The sequence below is a fragment of the Phaethon lepturus genome, unplaced genomic scaffold (genome assembly GCF_000687285.1).
Source record: "Phaethon lepturus isolate BGI_N335 unplaced genomic scaffold, ASM68728v1 scaffold17280, whole genome shotgun sequence".
Classification (NCBI taxonomy): Eukaryota; Metazoa; Chordata; class Aves; order Phaethontiformes; family Phaethontidae; genus Phaethon; species Phaethon lepturus.
This window is the reverse complement of record NW_010511362.1, coordinates 44,439-65,838: the sequence shown is the minus strand read 5'-3', so window position 1 is coordinate 65,838 and position 21,400 is coordinate 44,439. Positions and strand designations below refer to the sequence as shown.

At 42.7% G+C, this 21,400-nt stretch overlaps 1 protein-coding gene across 1 annotated transcript; it reads right to left on the bottom strand.

The window, feature by feature from the left end:
* Positions 1-285: 285 nt before the first annotated feature.
* CCDC80 (coiled-coil domain containing 80) lies at positions 286-20,499 on the bottom strand. The gene is made up of 7 exons (XM_010283798.1): positions 18,602-20,499; positions 14,510-14,666; positions 9,467-9,603; positions 8,681-8,829; positions 5,328-5,431; positions 3,611-3,691; positions 286-1,025 (listed from the first exon to the last, which is right to left on the bottom strand). Exons 1-7 carry the CDS (start codon positions 20,495-20,497, stop codon positions 679-681), a joined length of 2,871 nt encoding a protein of 956 aa, XP_010282100.1. The 5' UTR covers positions 20,498-20,499; the 3' UTR covers positions 286-678.
* Positions 20,500-21,400: the final 901 nt, after the last annotated feature.

The following is a 21,400-nucleotide window of genomic DNA, read 5'->3' as shown; positions in this document are numbered from 1 at the left end:
CCCTGCAGTAGCCATAAATTCTTATTTTCATCGATAAAGTCAGCTAATTACAATATTAATGCACTGTAGAAGGGCTGCTGTCTTTTTAGAGAAGGTACTTCAAAAGGATTTTATTATTTTTGTTATTATTAAAGAGCCTGCCCCATGCTTCTTTCTTAAATTTTCCTTTTCTGGGGAAGTCCTGAAGTGTGACTCCTTGCTTGTCTTCATGAGCACAATGCAATCTCACTTTCCAATAAATATACTTTTTTTTTTTTCTCCTTAGAAAGAAATAAGCCAAGTTTTTCTCCTTAGAAAAAAATACTAAAAAGAGCATTGCAATATTTATTGGACAGTTTGTGTCCTGCCCTACAGTAGTGTCTATGGACTGGGGCTGCGGGATTTTTTTGTTTGGTTTTAATATAAACAGCACCTGCTGATGCCCTTTGTTTAAAAAGGTTTAAAAATATAAAGGAATCTTTATTGTTTAAAGCTTCAATACTACTGGTTTGAATTGCTTCACTGTAAAGGCTTCTGCGTTTTTGAGAAGGCAAATGACCAAAGTCCCTTGATTGCACAGTGGAAGAACGAGGCATGGGTATCTAGGTGGCCTGGGAAGACTTTCTGCAACTGGCCACCTATTGCTTGGATAGCGATTAGAAGATAGACACGGGGCAGTCGGAGGCCAAGTTGCTCTTTTCAGTATGGGTATCCATGGTGGTAACTTCCGTGGTGACGGTAGTCATCTTGGTAACCTTCCTGGTATCCCTGGTGATAGCTATGGTAACCATACCCACCATACTCATCATCTGGGCACTGCATGCCGAGTGATTGCTGAATCGTCATTTCCTGTCGCCGAAGCTGCATGGAATCAATCAGATCATACACAATCGCCATAGACCACATTGGAGAAGGATACCAGGATTTGACGTTTCCATCTTTCCCCACGAGAAGCATGGAGAAATATTCTGGGCTAATTTGGAAATAATTTCGAATGTCTTTCACCAAATTAGCTGGGATATCTTCTCGGTCTACAGTAGAGCTTCCTAGAAAGTGATCACATAAAAACAGCATTGATATTTAGTTTAGACAATGATAATGGTTTGTACGTAAGCAAGTTAGCAACATGAGATAGGATACAGTCCACTAGTTGGCAATGTAAGATTCTTGTTATTTACAAATTCAGGATTTCCTAGTTCCGAAAAGAAACTCCTCCACTGTGAACCAGACATGTATTTTTAACAGTTTGTTAGGTTTAGTAAGCTTGCCTTTATTCTTAGGCTGAAGCTACTAGAGTGTGGCACACCTTTTTGTCACACATGCATTTTGGCTTCTATGCAGCTTGGGTCACTGGTTTGCATGATGCAGAAGGCATGTGTGAAAAACAGTCACAGTGAAAGAAATCATTGGAGTTGAAGCATGATAGTGTGAAGGATTGCAGGATAAATTTGCTCAGTCATTAATAGCAGTATAGAGCCTCACTCTTGAACTGTCATGGTATGCGAGGTACGGGATGTGGTAGGTAGGATGTCCACTTTAAGATATGTGTTCTAATGTAAATCTGGTGAACTCCAGGCTTTTAAGTGTGAAGTCTGTGCTGGGTAAATGAGTAGAAAGTATAAGACAGCTAGGATCAGTGGACACCTATACATATATATATGTATATATACATAGACTTATATGTAGTTGGCTTGGCATCAGGACTCTTACAAAGTGGAATCCTGCCTTACAAACCTGTTGAGGTTCTCTGAAGGAGTTCAGTAGGCAGGTGGCTAAGGGTGGTATGGCTGATATAGGCTATCTGGATTTCATGAAGGCTTCAAAAGGAACCTTGATACGTTGGTTGAAAGGTGGAAACAAGATGGGAGTGAATGATCAGTTCCTAGAGTGGAGGAGAAGTCACCAGCGAAGTCCCACAGTTGTTTTCACTGAGGCTAGTGCTGTTCAATGTATTTGTAAACAATGCACATAAGGTATGAGCATGGAGGTGAGGTATGGAACTGAGGATGTGGAGGTACTCAGAGGGCAGAGGATGATTGTGAACCCTTGTAAGGCTGTGTGACTGGTCAATAAAATGATGGAAGAAATTGTGTTCAAATTGAAGTGATGCACGTGGTGAAAATTTTGCTAACTCCACATAAGAAATGGTGAAGTCTGACCCTTACCACTTGGCAATGAGATCTTAGGGCTATGAAAGAGATTTTCATGAAAGGCTAGTTCAGTGCTCACTAATGGTCAAAAGCCAAAACAGATGTTATAAACCATGAAGAAAATAATAAAAACCAAACCAAAGTATTCTTATGCCACTATGGAAACGTAGTTTGTGAGCATCTGGAACTCTGCATGCAATTCTGATTCTCTCATCTCAAAAAAACAAAGAAAAAAAGTAGAACTGGGAAAAAAAAGTCAGAAAGGCAACAAGGTTGATCATAGGTTTGGAATAAACTCTGTATGAGAATTGACAAAGTAAATAAAGACTCTGTAGTCTGTAAAATAAATGGGCTGGGAGAGGTCTACATGCTAGAAGGTAACATGAATTCAAAAGGAGATTAGGCAAGTAAATTGATCCATTGATCTTAATAAATGGGAACTATAACCAAGGTAATGAAGTCCTTCAATGAAAAGTAAGTGGAGGCTGCAAGAGTGTTGACGGCAAAAATATGGCATCTGCTTCCTCTGTTCATATTCTTTCTTAGGCATGGACTTGCGTCTATATGCGGTAGAAGGACTAAGATGCTTTTATGTACAGAGCTGTAGCAACAGCAATGGGATAAATAAGCTCCTTCCTGTCTTCGTCCCTCCACTGATGGAGGCAGTAGAGGAACCTGTAGCATTTGAAATACACCAACAGTGAGATCTCCTAAGGACAGCTACTTGAAGCAGCCTGCTGGCATGCAAGTGGAATACTTAAAGGGACCTTATAAGAAAGGTGGAGAAAGACTTTTAACCAGGGCCCATAGAGACAGGACAAAGGATAAGGATAATGGTTTTCAACCACAAGAGGGTATATTTAGATTGGATAAAAGGAAGAGCTTTTTTAAGATGAGGGTGGTGAGACACTGGAACAGGTTTCAGAGAGAAATTTTAGATGCCATGTCACTGGAAGTGTTCAAGGTCAGTTTGGGTGGGGTTTTGAGCAACCTGATCCAGTGAAAGATGTCCCTGCTTATGGCAAGGGTGTTGGAACAGGTGATCTTTAAAAGGCCCTTTCCAGCCCGAACCATTCTATGAAGATGAATGAGGGACCTGTATAAGGGAAGCTGCTGAGTCTATGTTCTATTAGCCCTGCAAACTCTTGAGCATGTAAAAGGCACAGACATCCCTTTGTCTTTGACAGCAAGGCAGGCAGAGGAGTGTACTTGGGACTGTATGCTTAGGTGGGAGATAAAGATGTGAGATGACTTTCAGATGATAACTGGGCTTTTCTATCCTGAAGAAGCTATATAATGTTTAGCACAAGAACACCAAGAAAACTTATGGTTTGCTTTTTTGTCATCTTGTTTCTTAAAAGAAACAAAAGAGAAAACCACAGTCATACCCATCCCTCTAAAGAAATTACAACAAAGAAACACTCAGTGCTGTGTAATGCCCTTTGTGGGTAGTACTGAAGAAACTAGAAACAGTCACTTACCATTAATTGGATACAACTCTAAGACACCACCAATATCTTCTCCAAGTCCTAGCAATTTGAGGATTGTTATATGGCGCAGACCTGTGGAGGAAATGAAGAACGTTTTGGTCAGACCAGTTCTTTCTGCTCGTTCTCAGGCAGATTCAGTTTAATCAGCCAGCTCTGTGCACGCTAACTGAGGGGCCAGTCTCAGCAGCCCTCTAGGAAGAAGAGTTACTGAATTCTTTGAAGTCTCTGCCAGTCGTATCACCTGTCCCAAACATGGGGATAAACTAGCATGTTGAATATATGCATGTTGAATGCATAAAAGCTGTTGCTATTGTCCCAAGGACAACAGCATTTGGTGTGGTTCTGTAGCATAGGGATACAAGCATCAAGCACACCAGTAAACTACAGAGGCCATTCCCCAAATTCAGAATATCTCTGCACTGTTTTCTTCATTAGTAAAGCTTTTGTCATACACACAGCAACAGAGTATTTGGAGGCAATATAACCTATTGCAGTTAAACTCCAAATGACTGCGGGGAATGGCTTGGGACAGGCGTTCACTCCTTTCATTTGTTCTGGGCAGACGCATGGACTGATGCCTCTGCTTTGAAGAAAGACCTTAGGGGCTGTAGAAACTTTGTATAACATGAGTCTGCATGATCTACAAAATCTCTGATGTAACTGCTTTTACAACTTGGAGGTAAGATACTTGGAAACATACCACTTAGTTAAAACACACATAGAGGACAAGTGCTTTAGGAACTCACTGGATCTCCTTCAAACTGTCCCTAAAAAAGGGTGGGGAGAATTAACTGTTTTGGTCACACCCCGTTCTTCAGAAAGCATTTTGCAGTGGTCCATGTCACAGTTTACTTTGGTAGTTACCCAATGAGATGATGCTGATGCTCTGATTGAAAGCCAGGTGATTATGAATAAACAGACAGTGTAGCAGTGATACTGTGCAGATTGCCAGGTATAACTGAAATGTATTGAAAAAGTGGCTTTGGAATGAGACCCTTTTCATTCTGTTGTAGGAGTCAGGTCTAGGCCCTGTATGGTACTTGTAGTGCTAGGAACCTATGTTAAAGAGTAAGTCTCTCAGGGTTTCATCATGGAAAGACAGAAGAGTGTTTCTGGGTCTTGCTCTTAATTGCTGTCTGGAGGAGCCCATCTCTCTCCACTACATAGTTGGATCTTAAGTACCTAGTTAGGGGGCTGGGAGGGTCCTTATTAGGTTAAAGCACTGCCGTTAATATTTTCACAGGTTTTGGCAATGAAGCAGGAAGCAAAAGAAAAAAACCTGATGTCCATGCAGCTCCCTGATATCTGTCCCTGTTCTGAGCTGGGTATAAGAGTATCTGCCCTTCCCAAAGCATTGTACTTATGTTGTTAATTTGTGCAGTAAGAAAAAGAAAATACTATTGATCTCCTCAAGTACAAGCCCAAAGAGAAGCTTTGGAGTGCTAACCTTTTCTGCATCACACAAATGATTCCAGGGCACAGTTTGTTTAGCTGTCTTAGGGTGTGCTGTTCTACCTGCTTAGCACAATATTTTCCATTTCTATTTGGAGTAATAGAAATTATACATAACATATATAACGTATAGACATATATAACATATAACAGTCTCCTCAGACTGTCTAGGTTCAGACTTGAGCAAAGGAATCCATCACATCACTTAGGAAGGATGTGGTTTTGGGGAGCAAGAGTATAATTTCTTTTGACTCACCAAAATTGCAGGCTTGTCCACTGAGAGCAGCAAGCTGCTGGGAATAAGCCCAGTCTTCATCACTGGGAGCAGAGATCACCACCAGCCGCCTTCTCCATCGGAACCTGGAAAGAAAAGAGAGTGCGACAGGGCACAGTCATGACATGTGACTCGAGTCCTCTCAGCACTTTTGTTCTCTGTAGGCTGAGATACATCATACCTCTCACAACTTTTAAGTAACAGCTGGATGGGAGATCTTCCCAGTTCTATCCATCACTGGGAGAGGATAAAGCCTGTTTTGAATTTTAGAACTCCAAAACTCTCAAAGAAACATCTGCAGTTTCTCTGCTTTGCCAAACAAACACTGCAAAGCTTAAGATCTTTGCTCAAAGCCCCCTCCAGTAGTTATAACAATGCTGAGAAGTGTATATTCAAGGGAAAGAAAGATTCCTGTAGAATTCCTCACTAGACATTTAGCTTTTGCGTCATTCACCACTGCTGGAACTGCACAGTTATTTTGCAGTCCAAGGGCTGTCTGAGAATTAGGGTGTATCTTCATTTCAGACATAACTCATACTTCTGTGTAAATACTCACTGACCTCTTTTTCTTCTACACCACACTTGCTCAAAATACCTTTAACATGGCTTTAAATCTGAGCTTGTTTGCGTGTGTGTGGCTGTGTGAGCCTGTGGCTATATAAGGCATGCATGGGCAATAAGATAAATCTTTGAGTTTTCTTTAGTATGAGATGCCCCATCTAACCAAACTTTTGCACAAGGAGCACGTTCTGTTGTCCTCTCAAAGAAAGGCAATGCTTGAAACCTTTAAAAATTCTAATTATAAGAGTTTCTGATACTCTCCAAACAACTCCTTTTTTGAATAAAGGTACTTCTCCATTAAACCTAAATAAATCAGATTTAAAGGAATTTGCAAAGCTGCAGGGATATTTTTATAGCAGGAAATGATCTTTTAAATGGATGCAGCTGTTACTCTGTTATAATAATAGTCTGACTTTCTGCAGCACCATGTGAAGATCTCAAAATAAAGGCTAATGTAATGGGTCAATTCTGTTCCACTTGAGAGAAGCAGAAAATATGATGGGGCTTGCTCAAAGTCACATAAGAAGTTGCTGAAAGAACAGGGGCTGATGATGTCTTTGTCTTCTTAACTGATACTGTGTGTATTTTTAGAATTAAAAAAGTAAATCCCTGAAAAGCAAAGCATCCTAATTTTAATCTTGCCCAGGAGGAACAGAAAAGAGATATGGGCGTGTGTACACAGGTATGTGAATAGGAACGAGAAGCATTAAGAATCGCATATGTGACATGAAGGAAAGAGGGAAAATTTTGTGTTGTTATTCTGAAAATGAGGGAAAAATAATCTTTGTGATATTTTGTATAGCAAAAGCACCTGGCTACCTATAAACAATGACCGAGAATGTAAACACCGGATTGTAGTTTGCCTAAGGCATAAATCAGGATGGAATCTTATCTGTGACCTGCTTTAAAATACTGTAGTTCCTTTATGGCTTTTTGACTATGTCCTTTGGACATGCACAGAGCTGAAAACGTTTGAAAGTCACTCAAGCTGTTTATCCCCCTGCCCCAGGCAATCCCTATACCTGCTGTGCTTGTCTGGGGCTACATCCCACCGAGAAATTAATTCAGTTGGTCCCTCACAGCTGTTAGCTTGCCATCACTAATGTGCAGATTTATGCCTTATTTCTGACATCAGAAGCCATAGGCCAATACTCCTGCCCTGATGGATCTGCCAGACCCTCCCGTGCGTGCATCCGTTCTTCCTCTTCTGCCAAGTTTGCATCTCATTCTTGTTTGCGAGCCCAGAGAGCAGCACAGCCAGTGTCTTGATCTTACAGGGGGGACCACCCCACCCGCCCAAACTCAATGATCTTCTGATACATGTGGCTTTTAAGCATTACTTATGCCAGCTCTGTCTCTCATGGTCTCCTTTCACGCCAGCCAGGCTTGTTAAGAACAATATTTGCATTATTATAACTGACCTTCCCCATGAGCAACACAAGGGATATGATGCCTGGACTCCTGTTCGTCTGGGAAGATAATCTTGGACAAAGCTGGCATGAATCTTGCTGGGAATCTGACCAGTTAATGTGGCTAGTGAAGTTCACCTGGTATTCAAAGCCTGATGCTTGTTTCACAGACAACAAATACATTCTGTGCAGCTGTGGTTCTGTTTATAGATGCAACATTCTGCGTTTTTCCTGCCTGTTTTTCTAATGTGTGTTTATTAGTAGGGCTGTTTGCAAGCAAAGAAGGATTTGGGGCCTGTCATACAAGAGCATACAAGCTCTTTCTTGTGCTAGTCAGCTGTTTCCAAACTGTGGTTCTTCTTGGTGGTCTTGAGGATGAATCACTGACACCTAAACAGGAGGTGGTGAAGTGGGTGGGGTGGATCTTGTTAAAGGTTCTCTATCTGTTGAAGTGGCCATTGAATTTTAAAATGTTTATGAACCAACAACCTACCCATTTACCTGTTGCTCCTTTTCCCCTCAAGTCATAATCCATCACGCCGCCTCAGTTATTTTTACAGCCATCTGGCAGTAGCAGTGTATTCCCATGGATTCTGACAGTAGGTGAAGGGGATGCAGTAGTAACTGGTAAAGCCTAGAGTGACGGGGTAGCCTTAATTTCATGTAAACTATCCCGTAACAGAGAGGACTATAGCTGCACAGCTCTTCTGTGGATCTGAATTCCCACAGTACAGACATGTTTATTTCCTGGAATCCAGGTTTTGCAGGTGGAGCAGTAACATGGCGTATAGAGATTGCATAAAGAAAACTGTCTTTCTGCAGAAGATCTCAAACATTTTGCAAGAGACATCTGCAAGACCTTTAGTAATATGCATGACTAATACTGGCAAAGACCAACTGTTATCTCAAGGAGTATAAGAAGGAAGTTACAGAAAATTAATTACTGCTTCAAGCTACATGGAAGGGATTAGAATGGGATTAATGAGATTGTGATGGTTGATGATTGAAACACATAAACACTGTGCTTCATACATTCAAAACACTGAGCTAACATCTGTGAATTAATCCTTATTTGCTCTTCTAATGCAAATCAGCATTACTATCCCCATGTCATGATGGGGGTATGGAGGTACAGAAAGTTAGTGTCCAAAGAACATGCAGTCAGTCAGAAAACACAACATGCATCCTGACTGCCAGTGCTCTGTACAAGACTGCATGCAGCTATGGCTACATCTCTGTATTTGCTTAACACTGTAAATGCTGAGAAATCTGTATTAAAAAAATCACAGAAATAGTTGGATGGGTATTTTTCCAATAAGACAATAACTATTAGAATTAACAGTAGATAAGAACAGAAGGTAATACCTGGATAAGAAGCTCTCAAGGGATTGCTTCTTATCTTCTTTGCAGACAATGCCCTCTTTTTTCTGTCTTTCCATGTCTTTAATTCGTGACTGGAAGGTATCGATCAAATCAAACACGGACTTCATTGCTATGGGTACTTCATAGTATTGCTGTTAGGAAGAAAGAACAGATGGATAAAAGGATGCACATATTAGCAGTCTTTCTGCATGTATAACAGCACTGTAGGATATATAGAGATTCAAGTATTCCTGTTTACACATAGGTAACAAGGCCTAAAACAGATTAGAAACCATGAAAAATATTATTGGTTTTGCAGTCAGACTGCTCTTTGGAAGTGGCATGTTTTCAGTATTTGCCCAATGTGATAAGGCCAGGCCACTGCAGGCAACAAAGTGTCATTATATTCTTTTGTAAGACTATTCAACTAGAGCATTGTCCATATGCAATGTGCTGTCATCCCCCCGAGCAGCCAAACTGTGTGTTTTAGAATGCCAGGTACAACATCAAAACCCCTGCAGGTGGGGGTTCCTGTCCCTGTGGTGTCAGCTCACCATCACAGCAGAAACCCACAATTCCTGAAATCCCCTAACTGCAGAAAATGAAGTTAGCTACCTAATTCCTGAAAGTTTCTCTTACTGTCCTTTTTCTTGTCCTCCAGCAATGACCAAGTCCTGCATTAGTCTCTTATGTGCCTCACATGCAAGCTTGTATGTGTAATTTCCTAAATTTTTTCAAGTTTTTCATATTTTTCCAATGTCTTTTCTTTCAAAGAGTCAAAACCCTCACCTTGACCTTCATGTCAGTGTCCGTCAGCACCATGAAGAAGTCATTGTAGGTCATCCCATACTCTTTCCTTAACTCACTGATGAGCTGCTGGTCCACAAGATCTTCATCCTCTATCACTTTCATGGGCTTTTCATTATCTTAATGTGAGACAAAGGAGAAATAAAAGAGTCATGGAATCACACAGCACTCTGCCTTTAATTTCACCTTGAAAGAAAGGGAGAAATTAATTTCCCAGAAGGCCTCTTCCTGTTGCATAGACAAGATATTAATAAACAGTATGGCACTATGTTTTTAACTGTCCAGTGTTCAATCCCAGTATTTTTTGAAAACCAGTGTATCCTAGGGCACATGCACTTCAGTATTCAACACTTCTGCTTGCTGTTGAAAACTCTTGTTTGCCTGATCTTTCCTGGAAACATCTTTTATATTTTTTCAATATGCTTGTACGTGTATATGCACCTACTAATCATTTCACCAGCTCCTGAAATGCAGTCACTTCTGGAATAGAAAATAGAAACTGTTCAACAATTTAGGACAGGAGCTGGAAAGCACTGCATCCAAATGAAACAACATAGTGAATTTGGGTCAGTAAAATATAGCTAGAACTGCTTAAGGTTGGCCAGGACACTAGAGTTAGTCTTTCCAGTCTTAAAAAATTACGTGGGAGGTTTAGTGACTACAAGAAACCAGGAACTGTTTAATGTGTCTTGAATACTGCAATCCTAGCTCTTCACCTCTCTCTACGTACCCTGCTGTGGCACTCCTCCTCCATCTGCTTGCTGATGTTCATTGCCCATTCTAGTACCCTGACAGGAAAAAACTTAAGTTTTGAGAATGACGTGTACCTACTCACTGCTCTACCCTAAGAAAACATTCAGAAACGCTTGAGGAGAAAAAGACCTCTGAAGACAGAGATTTGAAGCATGTGCAAGACAAGCCTGTGAAGGTACCGAGGTACCCTGGAACCAGGGTGTATTAGGGCCAAGTCCTGAAGCTCATCAGCTCAGCCTCAGCTGTAGCGTCCAGCACAGCGTTATACAACTGCAACGACGCTGGGACAGGCCTCCGCACGCAACTGTGCGCCTGGGAGACTAAACACAGGCTAAATCACACGTGAAATGAAATGGCACCTGGGCACCAACGAGCTGCCTGCAAACGTTACTTGCTTATGCCCTATGACAGCACTATGAATGTAAATATTCATATCCTCGTGTAGAAATCCTAGCCATGGCTTAAGTGTCCTGCCTGAAGTCAAGCAGAGACATGACAGCAGATCAAGAGCAAGAATCCAGAGGTACAACTTTCCAGTCCTCTGCTCCACAGGAGGAGTTGAGCACAAAGCAACAGAAAAGATTTTATTCATTATATAATAAGGCATTTTAAATAATTTTCTTAACATCCATAGCCTTTAAGGAGCATACTAATCTGATTCAAATTTTGCGGTGGGTCCAATCTATGTAATAGACTGAGCGAAATTTCTGAATTAAAACTTTGGGAAAATGTCTGAATCAGATCCTGACCTTTAGGTTTCACACCTTGGACCTGCTTCTTACAGAAAAAAAATGAAACCAGCAAATGTTAAAATTTGCTTATACTAATCAAGCTATACACGTAATTTATGTGGTTTTACATGATTATATGTACCTCAGCTGAAAGTTTTGTAAAGAGTTATAGGCAATGTTATAAATTCACCATTAGATGTGTTGCTGGATGTGCTAACTGGTTATTCACTTTGGAAAACATATGTAAATCAGTGCTTCATAAGTGAGATTTACATGTTGCTAATGGCAAGCATGACCATTAAAACATAGACCAAAAATTCATACTTATGCCTGCAAACAATGCCCTACAAAAGCAAAGACTATCTCATTGGCCTATACAGAGATAGAATAATGAAAAAGATGCTAGTATGAAATGTGATGGAAAACAGCTGTATGGTGCAGTACCTTAGACCAGCTGACCCTGGCACTCTTCCACTTTAAAACTGTAGATATCAACATGAAGAGAGCGTTTTAGAGTTTTGTTGTTAGGAGATTTTCTTTCAAATCTTACAACGTAAAGAAGAAAATTGGATTACAAGCGTGATACAGAAAAATGTTTCAGGGGAAAAAGAAATAATGCCGCAAAGGCTGGCCTGCCTTTCGAACTTGGAAGTGATTTCCAGTGTGAAAAAAAAATGTTAATCTAATCACCTCTTTCCAATTCACTACTTGTGACCTCCACGTCATAAAGGACACCTGGGATCAACAAGAAGAGCAATGGGAGTGGAGACTGTCTGCTGCTACCTGCAAAGTCCTCGCTCTCTTTGCTCTTTCTAGAAAGGTCACTGAAAAAGTGTGGAAGCTTCTCTTTGTACATCTTCAGCAGCTAGATAGTCGGGGAAGATGAGTTACTTTTTACAAATAATTCAAACGAGGTTGCAAAGAAGTTCAGCAGTTTGTTGTGGCAGTACAGTGGCCTAACTAACAGATTAGGTGTTGGCTTTGATTGTAAGGTAGGTAGCCTGGGGCGGGTGTTTAGTTGACTAAAGCCCTGTTCCCATGAGCTGGGGAAAAGAGACCCCATGGCTAGCTCAAGGTGAAGAGGAGACCTCTGCAGTGACACTCAGCTTTTGTGTATTCCGGTGGGAAACTGGGAAATGCTCTTCGGTTCCAGTATGAGCTGATCTTGGCTAAACCGTGTTAATGAGCTCTCTTTCATTCAGTACTTCTAAATGTGTTTGAAATTTCAAGTGAAAAGTCTTTCCTGTGGACTTTTCTGTCGTTGCCGTTTGCATCTCAGTCCCAAGATGCAGCACTACAAGTATACCTCAACAGACTGGGTTCTCAGTCTCCCAACTACAGCATAAACACTGTGAACAAAATGTTTCTTAGGAGCTTTTGCTGCCTTTGATGCTGACAGAGAGTGAGCCATGAAGAGGCCATGCAAGCAGGAAGGGTAGAGGAGAAGGGGAGGTAGAATAGAAAGACGTTTGTATTATTTAGACTTCTAAAAAGCTCAGGATTTGGTGTTTTGAGCAAAAATATAAGGCAAACTTCATGTAAGGTTTAGTTTACACCCTTCTAAGTCTCCTGCTTTTCTTCAACAAGTTCATTCCTCCCGTGAGAATTCAGTTGTTACATACACTTGTGTGGTTTGGGGAAAGTTTGGGTGTAGGTTAAGTTTGGAGCAGGCTGAAAGAATATGGCTTATGTTAGAGTGAATGTCTGTTTATTAGCCAGACTGGAGCTAAATATAATCCTAAACAGGCCACTGACAGGCAGATGGGTCTAGGTACACAAAAAGTGACCTTGAGTAACCTTGGCCTGATGTGGAAAATCCTGTACCGCTCCAGATTTGTCAAGGAGGTGCGCAAACGGACAGTCTGGCAGGATTTGTGACTCGCTGTCATACAGGGATACAAGGCTCCTGGTCCCCTGCTAGGTCCTCTGCCTCAGAGTAGTAGAGGCATGGGTGGAAGCCAGATATAAATTTGTGATCTTCTGGCCTGTTGTATGCCAGACCTGAAATACCCTGGAGCTGGTGTGGTCCTGAGCTTTCTGTTCCATTACACAGGTCATCCCAAGGTCTGGTAAAACCAGATGAACTTTGAGAGGAAAGATGCAATGGACTTATAAGCAAAACTAGCAGCTCTTCTACTATTTCTTTGCCTTCATCCAACAAAGCATTCACAGTGATGTTAACCTTTAGACGCAGACAGCAATGAGATTGTTTACATTATTCAAGAGACACCTAAGCTTAAGTGCTTTCCTGGACTGGGACCTGAAGTCTCTGTCCAAACTCTACTGTTATGAAAGAAAAGGTTCTCACTGGGTTTGGAGGGTGCCTTCCCAGGACCAGAACACTGACACCAGTTGTTTCAAAGCCACCTAAGAGAGATGGATGCCCAGTATCGCCCATCTATATGGGAACTCTGTATGTAAAGAAGATAGTACTAAATATGGCTGAATGAGCTACTTTTCAAGTCGTTCATAGTCTCATTTATAGTACCTCCAAAACCTCCGGCTTCAGTGAGGTGAACATCTTTACAAGAGCCAGCAATAAGCAGTCACACTGATGGGTATCTTGCTTTATGGGTAAAGAGAGGCGATAGTACTTAAAATGGTAGACCTTTTAATATCGGGTATGCTGGTGCAAATCTGTAAAGTTGTCCATACCTAGAAGCTATGGTTGAAAACTTCTAAATTAATATCTGCCTACCAGTACAGAGGGGAAAGTGTGCCTGGGCCTCCCCTTGCTGTGGAGGAGAATACTCACTTTGAGTACATATCAAAATCAGCTCTTACGTCTAGGAAAGCTGATCCTGGGAAGGAAAGGAACTCACAGCAGGGGGTCTAACTAGCACGCTTCTCTCTGTCCTGGGTTTAGCCAGTGCGTGCCCCTGCAAAATGAAGCTTTTTCCATGACCTTGTGAGGAGTGCAAAGGCATGAGAAAATGGCAGAGCAGGGAGATAATGATGTTGAACTTCAAAACAGGAGTAACTTGGGTCAAGTTTTTAATATAATCTCGAACAGTTCCCTTCTGCATTTCCTGCCTCCAGTCTCCTCTCTTTCATGACAGCAGCCAGTTCCTTTAGGCATTGTTTAAATTGTACTAGCCAGTATCTAGCCACTTATGGCTGATGTCCTGCAAAAACCAAGGGCGGGAGGGCATTGTATTAGAGCAGCCATTTGGTTAGACAGTGAGGTTGGTATTCAAGATATTGGTAGAGCTGAGCCTAACTTCCTCTTTCTGTCTCATGCCTTCATCACATTTTTCTGCCTTTTCACTGTTTTACTGGCTTTAAGTATTCCCACAAAGCAAGCTGAAGGTGCTCAAGTTACAGCACTGGAAGCCTAAACAGGGAAAATACCAGAGACACCTATGTAAATATAGAAGGGGTGTAACTAGCATGGAAGGAAGAGGAATGGGTTTGAAAGTCCAACTGGACCACAACAAATGATCTTGCTTAGATTTTGACCCGAGCTGGGGAGATTTCTCCCTTTGCTGTCTGTATTGTCCCCACGAGATGGAAAGAAATTGTTAAAAAAAAAGAAAAGAACCTAGCTGGAAGTGGTCAATTTTCATGCTGCTGTTGTTCATGGTGCCAAAAATTGTAATGACTGAGATCTTCCTCGTTGCCATCTTGCAGAAACTTTCCAGATATTCGTCTCGCTGCTGTACATACATGTTGTTGTCCGCCTTGGGGGTCGTGATCAGCTGGTTGGTGGCAGAGACAAAAGAGCTTGTTTAGTATAAGGAATGAAGCAGACAAATATTTTACTGAAGTAGAGCTAGTCACTGTCTGCAAACTGGGCTTTCTTTTCCACAGAGCTGCTGAACAGCTCTGTAGCCTTATTTTATGGATTTGTGGTTGGACTGTACCTTTAGGCCCAGGCCTGACCCAAAGGTGTTCAGCCAGCCAGGGGAAAACCTCAGGGAGCACGGCCAGCTGGTGGCACCGGCTCCGCTGCTGCCCCGCCACAGTGCTGATAGAAGAAATGGCCCTGGATTTTACAGAAAACCATGTACTCTCCCATTACCCCTTGCCCTGCCAATCCAGCCATATCTCCCTTACAGTCTTCAGTGGTGCCATGAATTTAGGATTCCCCCTACTGACTCACAGTGGGGGCACTGGGAACACTCTGGCCTCATCCCATGGTCCAGGCAGGGCTCCTGGTGGCAGTTTTGACTGTCAAGGGGTAGAGTACAACTAGGGTTACATGAATACTTATTACATGAATACGTAACTGATGGCCATATAAAAAGTCCTTGAAGACTTGCTAAGGCCACTGTGACCTCATCTGAAAATTGCTGATTTAGCTTTTGTTTGTTCTAAGCCACTTTGACGTCTTACGGGACATTTGCTGAGAAGGTACGGCTACGCGGGAAGAGCAGGAGGAGGAACAACGAGAACAACAAAAGTATAAAAACCTCTATACAGTTTATAGCACTTATTTCAAAGTCTCCTAACAATTGCAAAGATTTAATTTTTTAAAAGTTTAAAGCACGCAAGTTAGATCCTTCCTCGGTGACTGAGATGCAGATATTCCAGGGAAGGCGTGTGTGTAACAACAGCAGCGGTCCTCGGCAGCAGTTTCCAGCAGAAGGTGGAGGGGAATGCTGCAGCTCTAGCAACGTAATCGTTCTCACCGGCAGCAGTGAACCGCAATCAAGCACCTGCCACCGATCCCCCAACACAAAGGGAGTTGGAATCTGCATCCAAATTGTATGGTTTAAGGTCATAAATAATCACCAGAATCCTTCAGTTGCAAACTTATGCTTTAGTCTGTAACAGGTGCAATCATTTTCTAGCTGTCGTCTTAAGTTTGTAGGGCCTGGAGCCTGATTTTTATGATATACTCCTCATAAATCCGGTTCATCAGTGTACTGAAATGTAAGAGGCATTTCTGGGCTTATAAGATCTGACTCTCATTTATGCAAAGGCCCCTTGGCATGACTACAGCATTGGGACATGAAGGTGAATGAGAGTCAGATACAAAGAGGATTTGATTTCTGGGCCATAACACGTAACATGCTTTTAAATTGTGTAGAAATGCTTCAAATGAAAAAAGGATCATGAAAAGGATTTGAGGACTGAGATCAAAACCAGACCATTGGTTTGTACTCTCCTCCTAGTTTCGGAGGCCTTAAGCAGGAACGCACAGTCGAGTCTGCAGCTGATCTACTTCATCAAACCGTGTAGAGCAAAGCAGGGGACGTTTAAGAGGCAAAGCAAACTTCAAATCAAAGCTTTGTTCTTCGGCCTGTTTTAACCCAGGCAGTATATACACCGTATCTATCCGCATTTGCATGCACATGTGTGTATGTGCATGTGCGTATATGTGCATGTGGGTATAAATGGAGCATCACATATAAACTGTCAGCCTGCATTTCATCGCCACAGAGAAATAAACAAAAAACCCAAACTCACTGAGCCAAGGCTTCTAAACTTTAGTAAGACTGCAATAAATGCCCCACTATAGAGAGGTGGGGTTGCAGGACGCAAAACCCATACATTTTTTTCAGTTTCTGCAGCTGGGTCCTATATTTGTCATTAATTGAGTTTAACCCAGAATAGTGCTCACAATTCTGGATGTTTGAAATTCACACTGAAACCTGAAATCCTTAATGATGTCTAGAACTTAAAAACCCACATCTGTCTCAAAAGACTTTTGTGAGGGAACTGAAACAATGCCCTAGGGAGCCAGTCTATTAGAGCAGCTGAAAGACAATAGCGAAGCAATGGGGAATAACTCAGGAAGAGCCAATTCTGCATCAGTGTGGACAAATTCTCTAGAGAGGCAGTTTGAAGACTCATGAATGGCAGAGTTCATCTACCTGGAAGGCCTGACCCTAAGGGAGCTGAAGAGTTTGGTAGGAAGGGATGCAAATAAGCATGTGTGTGGATTCAAAGAAGCTTGAGAAGTTCTTTGGTTTCCACGTGTGCTATGCGTGGCAAAGAGAGAGTAGAGTGCAGCCACTGCTTTTACTAATGACCAAATCAAACCTATTCTCCAAGAAACTTCAGAGCAAGCAGGCTGAGGATGGTATTAGATACTGGAAAAGTGAAGTGCAGCGTGGCATAATCATTTGTCTTCCATGAGTTTTGGCTTGACAACTTGAGATTGTGCAACCCTTTTCTTGGAGATCCAGCTGAGAGGTGGCCTAGTATCAGAAGGTTCAAATTTCAGGCCAGCCTTTACATCGCCAGGACAGTGTTGGTGTAATGAATTAGAGCATGACATCTGTGAGCTCTGCTTTTGTCTCTTTTTTTCAAATTTGTTTTTATTTGTCCTGATGCCGCACGTATTTTGGAAGCCACAACATTGACGTATATGACCAAGTTTCAAAGATTACCAACTTCTGTGCAGTTTCTCTCTCTAAGCTTTCAATTTGGTTAACTATTAGTTAACAAGTAACTAATAGGCATTATTTGCAAAATTCAGTCAAGTTCAAAATTTTCAATTATATGGCTCTTCTCCATTTCCATCATGTTGGGGAATGCAAGTCTGCTAGGTCTGCACAGCCCCTACAACTGGAATGGGGAGGGGGAGAAGAAAGTTGGCTTCTGCTCAGGTCTGTGAATCATCAGCAGAACAATTAACTAAATTCCAATGGTTGAAATCTTAGTTTGGCATCTTAGCTATTTGTATTGGAATATGGGGCATGAAAGTCAAAGCTATGTTTGTGGCACTGACTATTGGACAATAACTGTGAAACAGGCCAGCTTGCAGTGGAATAATTGCAAGTAACCAGCTCCCGCAATAATATTTTTAAAGAACTGTTTTTCAAAGTGTACCTTTCAGTGTATGTGCCATCTGCCAGAAAAAACATTTGTACTACAGCTAAAAGTGTTTCCTGTCCCAGGTGAAGTGTTTTTTTAGATAAGTAGTTGGAAAAACATACAACACTATTAAAACCCTGGGACAAGTAACTCCAGACCATGCTGAGTTTCTCAGACTTGAAAACCTGCCATAGTGTTATAGTTTAATAAAAACAGCGGGGGAAAAAAAGAAAACAAAATGAAGTTTGCATGGGATCTCCGAAGATGTCTAGGAGATTTGAATGCCAAATTCCCATCAGAAAGACTAGCAAATGTAACAACCCTACCTCAGGGTATCTGATCATACGCCTTTGTGCATATCCTCAGTCAGAGCAGTACTGCCAAACCACCTGGCTTGCTTCCAGTTTTAGGACACCGGCACCAATATAAAACAGGTGTGCCAGCTGGCAGGACATGCTGAGCATTGAAATGGGGTAACATTGGCAAGTACCCCAAAGCGATGAAGGGATGTAATCCACACTGGAACTTCATTTTATCGATCACAAATATACAGAGCCTGACACCTACAGATCCAGTGGAAACAAAATAATCTGATGGCTATATGGCAGCTCGTGGAAGCAACTGGGAAGACGTTTTAGCCTAATTCCTGTCTGACTGATATTCATACTGCATGTAAGTTTTCCAACACGAGGCTGCAAAACCTTCCTTGTTGGATATGATTGTCTGGGTCTAGAATTTTACCTCTTAAACAAAAGCACCAAAAAAGAATAATGCAAAACCACCATAAACTTTCTGTTCCACACATACCTACTAGGAGGGAGGTATGACTCCATTTATGTAATAAAATTTGGTTGAACGAGTTACTTACAATGAGACGCCTTTTGCCTTCAAAATATTCCAGGAGGTCGGTCACGGATTTCCTGGGAGGCTGTAGGAAAGGTTTCTTGTTGGGCTTGGGGAAATCCTCATTCTCAGTCCTGCTCCCCTTCTTGTTCTTTTTGCTACGGTCTTTGTCCTGCTTGCTCTTTTTCTCAGCTTTCTCCTTCTTGGACTGCTTCTCACTCTTCTGCAGCTTGTCAGATCTATCCTTCTTCTTCTTCTTCTCAGGTTTATCCATTCGCTCATGCTTCTTTGATTCTTTTCCTTTCTTTGGGGGAATATTGGCCGCTGCAATTTCTTCCTCTAAATGGGAACTAGAAGGCTTGCTTGGGTCATATTTATCTTCATATTCATTGCTCAGTATCTTTTCTTGGGCCTTCTTTTTTGGTGGTTTAGTCTTAGTTGGTTTGTGTTGCCCTGGTGTGACATTCAGGTCCCTATGGTTATAGTCCTTCCTGTCTGTTCGGTTATCTTTAAATCTACCCACATTTGCCTTCGTGTAGTGCACTGAGGGAGCTGTTGGGACTTCTGTGAAACTGTCATAGCGGGTGGCTTTGCTTGGTTTCCGTGTGGCTGCCGGGTGTTTCTCTGGGTGGCCGCGCTGCCGGTCCCTGCGGTTTGCCTTCCACACAGGAGAGTAGAAATCCTCAGAGGCTGTGACTCGTGGTGTGGTGGCATCAGGGGCTACTGGCAGCCTGTGGTACTCTGTGGTGGAATGTGACTTTGTGGTCCAGGTCCTCTGCGTGGTGGGGAGGAGTGTAGTTGTTGTCGTAGACCGGCTTGCTGTTGTCACTGCACGGGTGGTGGCATGGGTAGTTGTGGTGGTGGGAGGAAGGGTAGTGGTCCTAACTGTAGGCAGAGGTGTGGCCACCGTGGTTGTCATTGGTTTCCTCACTGTTTTGGTCCTTGTTGGCTGATTATTGCTCCTCCTTGGATCCTCCTTCCTTGCTGACACCTGGACATGTCCACCACCAGGGGTAGGCTGGGTGCTGCCCCCATTATTGCCTTCCTCAACCACTTGTCCCTCCACCCCAGCTGCTTTGCAAGTCTGGATGAAGCCCTTCTGTCTCATCTTCTCAATTTTTCTGATGGGGCTCTGATCAATAACTTCATACATGGCCTCTAGCCTGACTGGATAAGGATACCTTTCCTCCACCTGCAGAGTTTTCTTCAACAGCACCATGCCAAATTTCCCCTTCTCCAGTTTCAGAAAGCTCATGAGCTTAGGTATGAGGGCAGGATCTAGTGGCTGCTCCAGGATTTTTCCTTCATTGGATATCCTTCTGACTTTTCCCCCTTCTTCCCCTTCTTCATGGAACAACACAATCTGCTGGATGTGCCTCTCAGCCAGTTCGCAGTAAACATCGTTTTTCAGCAGGCTCATCATGAGCCGGTAGTAGCCCTCAGAGGCGTGGGGGGCAGAAATGACCCACACACGATTTTTCCCAGCAAAGCTGGCCAGGACATTGGGAGAACTTGACCCCGAAGGGAAACGTACCACTCGTGTCTGTGAGGCAGAGGATATCCCTTCATCCTTAATCATCTCGGACTTGGAGTATTTGGCTGCAGCTGTGAGTCTCTGTACCCGTCTCGTTCTGGTCCCCATGCCCCTGGCCTGGGAACGCGCTTCCCCTTGCAGGAGATTGACAGATGCCTTTGGAGGCACTGAAGAACCCCTCTTGGTGATGGGGTGTTGGGGATTCGGGCTCAGATTCCTCAGGGATGCTCCAGACCTTCTCAGGAGGCTGCTTGGAGCCCTGTAAGCCAGGGCCACTTTCCTGACTCCATGGCTCCCTCTCTCCGGTAGCCTCCCCATCTTCTCAGAGCCGCACACTAGCCACGCTGCCCACAGCAGGGCTAAGCTGAGAGCTGGCCTCCAGTTCATGGTGCAATCCGCTGGCAGGGAGGAGGAGAAAGCGGGAAAGGTAGATTAACAGTATGATGATATCTTGCGCAAGTGATAACAAAAGCAGAGCACAGGCTGTCTGGTTTTTGTGGCTTGGAAGTGCTGATTACACCTCAGTCCTGCCCTGGTGGCTTCGTACAGTTTGCAGTTATTTTTGGAAAAGCACAACATGGATCATTTTATGCAAAAATGAGATCATTCGTCTGTAATATGACTCTGTCTATCCAAAAGGACACTGTGATCTGCATCTTTCTCTCTCCCTCTCTCTCTCTCTCACACTCTCACATACACACAGGCAAACACGCACAGAGAAAGGGTCCGTCACGTAGAGCAGAAAGCCAAGAATTTGACTTGAGACTTACACTCTTGGGGAAGTTCCCTTCCAGCGACGAGGTTTCACGTCTTTTTTCCTTTAAAAGGAGACCAGTGCCATACAGCTTTGCTGCTGCCCAGTGATTTATCTTTACACAGCCCAATAGGTCCCAGAGCCTGTCCGTCTCCCCGTGTACCTTTTAACTTTCTTTCTTCTTCACCTTCTTGACAAGCAGGATGAAGTCAGCGGAAATTTCCTTTGGAATCTCTGCTTCTCCATTTACCTGCAGGTCTGGCTTTTTGCTCTACCAGTTACCCGCACAGGCAGGGATTTCATTTAAGAAAAGGGAAATCCCAGCTGCCCCGAGTCTCTTTCTTTTAGAATTCCCAAGCCTCCTTCCCACTTCTTGCTTCCTCAGTCCCGTTTAGCTCCTTTGTTTCCAGAGAGGAAAGCACCAGCATTAATATATTTTCCAGGCTGAAGAAAAACACAGGAATGTGATGCTGAAAAAAAAACCAGGACGCTTCCCTTTCCCCTTTCTCCACACTTTGACTAAAGAAAATTGTAAA

Excerpts from the sequence above, each read along its gene's own strand:
- CCDC80 (XM_010283798.1), bottom strand. The coding sequence starts at position 20,497 with ATGAACTGGAGGCCAGCTCTCAGCTTAGCCCTGCTGTGGGCAGCGTGG. Across the intron at positions 8,830-9,466 it reads ACACTGACATGAAGGTCAAG|CAATACTATGAAGTACCCAT; the intron begins GTGAGGGTTTTG and ends TCTTCCTAACAG. Across the intron at positions 3,692-5,327 it reads TGGACAAGCCTGCAATTTTG|GTCTGCGCCATATAACAATC; the intron begins GTGAGTCAAAAG and ends TTTCCTCCACAG.